This window comes from Octodon degus, unplaced genomic scaffold, assembly GCF_000260255.1.
Source record: "Octodon degus isolate 3935 unplaced genomic scaffold, OctDeg1.0 scaffold00322, whole genome shotgun sequence".
NCBI classification, from domain to species: Eukaryota; Metazoa; Chordata; class Mammalia; order Rodentia; family Octodontidae; genus Octodon; species Octodon degus.
The window spans coordinates 165,520-170,502 of NW_004524898.1; the positions used below are offsets into that span (position 1 = coordinate 165,520).

The 4,983-nt window shown below is 38.3% G+C and overlaps 1 protein-coding gene across 1 annotated transcript in view; it reads right to left on the bottom strand.

Annotated features, from left to right (window-relative positions):
- LOC101587964 (vomeronasal type-2 receptor 116-like) overlaps positions 1-4,983 on the bottom strand; it is a 79,745-nt gene that overhangs the window by 50,182 nt on the left and 24,580 nt on the right. Inside the window, exons 5-6 of the mRNA XM_023708035.1 lie at positions 1,210-1,434; positions 760-883 (exon numbers count right to left, since the gene is read on the bottom strand). Of these exons, the coding sequence (XP_023563803.1) occupies positions 760-883; positions 1,210-1,434 (349 nt within the window). The remainder of the gene's footprint in view (positions 1-759; positions 884-1,209; positions 1,435-4,983) is intronic.

The following is a 4,983-nucleotide window of genomic DNA, read 5'->3' on the forward strand; positions in this document are numbered from 1 at the left end:
ATTTTAAAACTGTCTCAATGCTATTTCTTTCTCAATAAAATTAATATTAAAATGAGAAGAAAGGGCTGGTGAGATGACTCAGTGGTCTAAAGCACCTACTTAGAACAAGCTTAGCAAAGCACAGGGACCGTGGTTCAATTCCCCCAGCACCACATTCCAGACAGCCCCGCCCTCTGGTGGGCTGAGCTGGCCACACACACACACACACACACACACAAATAAATAAATAAATAAATAACGAATAACTACTCTGAAGACACCAGTATGCCATGTATTAATTATTGTATCTGTCCTACTAACCTGTTTTGAAACTGTCTCAATGCTATTTCTTTCTCAATAAAATTAATAAAAAGAGAAACAAAGAAAAAAGACAGAGAAATCAAGAGAATAAAATGGCAGAAAAAAAGGAAAGAAAGGCAAACAGAAAACAAACTACATCAAATAGTGCAGCCTCAGAGACACTGATTATTTGAAGGCTGTTCAGTGCTGAATACATACATGAAATTGTCAACTGAAAATGGAAATTAATTTTTCTTGCTCTTTTCTTCAAGATATTTATTCATTTTTAGATGAATGGTGGAACAGAAAGAAAGAGGGGAAGGAAAGAAGGAAGGAAGGAAGGAAGGAAGGAAGGAAGGAAGGAAGGAAGGAAGGAAGGAAGGGACAGGCAGGCAGGAAGGAAGGAAGGACAGGCAGGAAGGAAGGAAGGAAGGGTGGGAGGAAGGAAGGAAGGGAATTTGTCCACAGGTACTCACTGACCTGTGTCATTGGCGATCTCATTTTCCGGGCACAGGGTGCAATCAAAACAGCAGGCCATCTTTCCCACCTGATAGGACTTGCGAAATCCCAGATTACAGCTCTCACTGCATACAGAGTGGGGAGTCTAAGGAAAATCAGATGTGATTTGGTAACTTCTCAGGCTCTTCCACAATCCTTGATAATTCCACTGCTAGAAATTAATTTCTGATATGCACATATCCAGTTCTATAAAAACTCATCTTTACTGAGTGATAAATGTATATGAACACTTAATAATACAGTTAAATCAATATGACATTACATTTAGCTGAAAATGATCAATAAACACTCTTTAACTGCAAGGAGTATTGTGAAATTCTGCCATTTTCTATGTGACATTCAGGCACATACCCTGCAATACTCTACTGCATCTGTAGTTAGTGAGGTCCACTCTGACCAGGTCTAACATACCTCTGTATGTCCTGTGGCCCACTCTATCAAGTCCTCAGATATAGACAATTGATCATGTGAAACATGGGAAGAAAATGATCCAACTTTGACCTTAAGTCGAAGGCCTTCTGGAACATTCCAAAAGTTGAGAATGTCATACTCTGCATCCACTTTCCTTTTGTCATCCAAATTCACCAGATCTCCAGCAGGATTGATAAACTGAAGATTCTTCAAATAGAGGTGAAGCTAAAACAAATAGATTGCACCATAATGAAGTGGGCTTGTGCATTCATACATAATTCTGAGTTGGGGACCACTTGAATTGTCTTTAATCCCTGTTTCACAATGCAATTTGAACAACTGCATCTAAAGAATTCAATAAAATGAATCACATGAACATCTATAGGCACTAAAATACAGTATCACAATGCTCATAATTATCACTTTTGAGAGAAACTACTCTAAAAAAAAAAGTACGTTTAAGGACAAGTTTTACGTGAATTTTAGGCAAAACCTAACCTTGGAGTTAAAGTTCTCCAAGTTTATTTTCATCCTCATTATTTCAATTGGCATACAAAAAGGCTGCAGAATTCACTGAGGAAATTCACATAATGTATACACTGTAGTGTTTAGCACCACTAAAGTACCGAAAAAATGCATGCTTTACTGTTGTCTTTGAATAACCTAAATTTTAGATTTAAATTTTTTGCTTTTGTTTTGTTTAGTGTTTTTCTTTAAATGAATTTTATAAGTTTATTTCTGGTAATCTGAACAACTTCTTTGAAGATCGCATCATATAATACAGCAACCAGTTTTTAATACCTTTTACTTTATTTTGTGAAATTTTGTTTCATTTCTATTGCTGTCTCTTTCTATCACTGTTTTGTACTCTTTGAAAAATAAAGATATTAATAAAATAAAATATTATATGGGACCCAGTCCCAGCCCAGGTCCAGTGAGTGTGTGGGAGAGCTACCTGCTACCCTGCACTGGCAAGAACAGTCCCAGCCCAGGTGCAGGGTGGACCGGACCCTCTCCCACACACTTGGGCCGCCCTCCACCACTCCACAGCACTGCCCCCACAATGCCTGCTGAGTAGGAATTTCTGCCACGCCGGGAACCTCCAGACCCAATCCTAGCCCAGACCAAGTGAGTGTGTGGGAGAGCTTCCACTTCCCTCTACTTCACCTTGCCCCCTCCAGGCACAGCTAGGCCTGGCATACATGACTGGGGTGTAACCTGCAGTTGCAATCCCTGCAGAGAGTGTAGAGGATAGAGCCACCCAGCTAGTCCAGGAGCAGAACATCATGCCACAGGGGTACAACAGGTTCACCTTCAAGGGCAGCAGCGAGAAGGAGCTGAGCACAACAGCCAGACCCAAGCCAGACACAGCTGGATAAGTCCAAACTTTGTAGAGCTCCAACTGAACTTCAGTATGTGTGAAGGTTATAACTACAGCAAAGATCTACAACAAAGGGCAGAAGACAGTGCTACACAAAATGATGAGAAGGAACAAAATGTAACTTCAGAACCCAAGCCCACCCATAACAACTGAAAAGGATACTAACAGAGAAGAAATTGGAAATTACAAGCTGAAAGCAAAGAATCAACGGCTTCTGAAATAAAGAAACAGCTGCAGAAAGATATAGAGGACCTCTATATAAAAAAAGAAATCCCTGAATTAATAACATCCGCACTAAAGAATCAAAAGCAGAATCATATGGAGGAAACCCAGTGCCAACTCAGAACAAATGTGGAGGACACTAGCTCAGCTCAAATGCATGAATTAATAGCATCGATAGCAAATAAGCAACAGCAGAAAGATATAGAGGAAATCAGAGCGCAATTCTTTTCTGAAATAAAAAAAGAACTCTGACAACTCATAGCATCTGCAGTTAAGAAGCAACTGCAGAAACATAGAGAGGAAATCCAAGCTGAAAAAAAAAACTGCAGTAAAAGAATTTATAACTGCTTCTAAGGAAGATATTGATAAACAAAAATAGAGGAGAGTAGAAAAATAACGGATTCCTTGAATGAGCAATACAGGAAAGAAATAGATCGCATAAGGCAGAGTCAAAGAGATATAGAGGATAATAAAATGTCAATCACAAGCTTGCAAACCCATTTAAGTGAGTGTGAAGACAGAGTTTCAGATCTTGAAGATGCTGGTGTAGCTAGTGAAAAGGTAAGAAAGGATCTCTTAAAAACAACGAGGATGCAGGAAAGAATAATCCACCAGCTGCAAGATGATGCAAAGATGAACAATGTGAGACTAATAAGCATCAATGAGAAGGAAGGAGTCAGCACAAATGACACTTTGAAAAATATGGGCAGAAGTAATAGCAGAAAACTTCCCAATATGAGGAAACAATCTGACATTCAGGTAACTGAAGCATACAGAACGCCAAGTAACGTCAACACAAGGAAAAACACACTGAGACATAAAATAGTCAAGACCCCAGAAATTCAGCACAAGAATAATATACTGAAAGCCGGCGAGATAAAAGAAGCACATCACATTGAAAGGAAAACCCATCAGAATTAAGGCCGACATCCCTTCACAAATCATGGAGGCAAGAAGAGCATGGAGCAGAGTACTTCAAGTCTTCTATGAAAACAAATTCCATCCCAGACTACTATAACCTGCAAAACTCTCTTTCAAGTTCTATGGAGAAGTGAAATACTTCCATGACAAAGAACAGCTAAAGAATTTCGAGATGACAAAGCCAACCTTATACAGGCTACTGAAAGATGTTATAGAGACAGACCAAAACAATCAGAGCTCCACGAATGAGAACGGAAGCAACTAACTAAATAGGGTAAGCAATTAAACACAGGAGAAAAAAGGAGTAAATGATAACAGGTAAATAACATGGCAAACGTAAGTCAATACATCTCAAAATTAACCATCAATGTAAATGGACTCAATTCACCAATTAAAAGATATAGACAGGCACAGTGGATTTGGAAACAAAATCCAACAATATGTTATATACAAGAAACACATTTGACTCATAAAGACAATCACAGGCTGAAAGTCAAAGGATGGAACACAATATTGCATGTCCCAGCACCTCAGAAAAAACCAGGGGTAGCAATCCTATTCTCAAACAGTCTCAAATTCAAACCAAGAATGATCAAGAGAAATAAAGAAGGACACTATATACTGATTAGGGGAAAAATTCAACAGGAAGAGGTAACACTCACAAATATGTATTCAACAAACACGGGAGCAACCAACTATATAAAGCAAATCTTAATGGACATGAAAAATCTAATATCCAATACCAAAATTTTAACAGGAGATTTAAAACACCCTTATCTCCAAAAGATAGGTGAACAAGACAAAAACTTAGTAAAGAAATAGTAGCAGTGAACCAGAGTTTCAAAGAAATGGACTTGGTAGACATAAACAGAGTGTTCAACCCAAACACAGCTGAATACACATTTTTCTCAGCTGCACATGGGTCATTGTCTAAAATAGACCACATTCTAGTCTATAGGTCATGCTTAAGTATATGTAAGAAAACAGAAATTATACCATGCACATTATCTGACCACAGTGCAATGAAACTGGAAATAAATGATTAAAGAAACCAGAAAAAACGTTCAATACATGGAAAATAAATAACACCCTACTCAGCAACCAATGGGTCACAGATGAAAATAAACAAGAAATTCAACAATATCTACAATTCAATGAAACTTCAAGCACAACTTATTGGAATTTATGGGATACGATGAAAGCAGTTCTCAGAGGGAAATTCATAGCTGTGAACTCACACATTAGGAAAA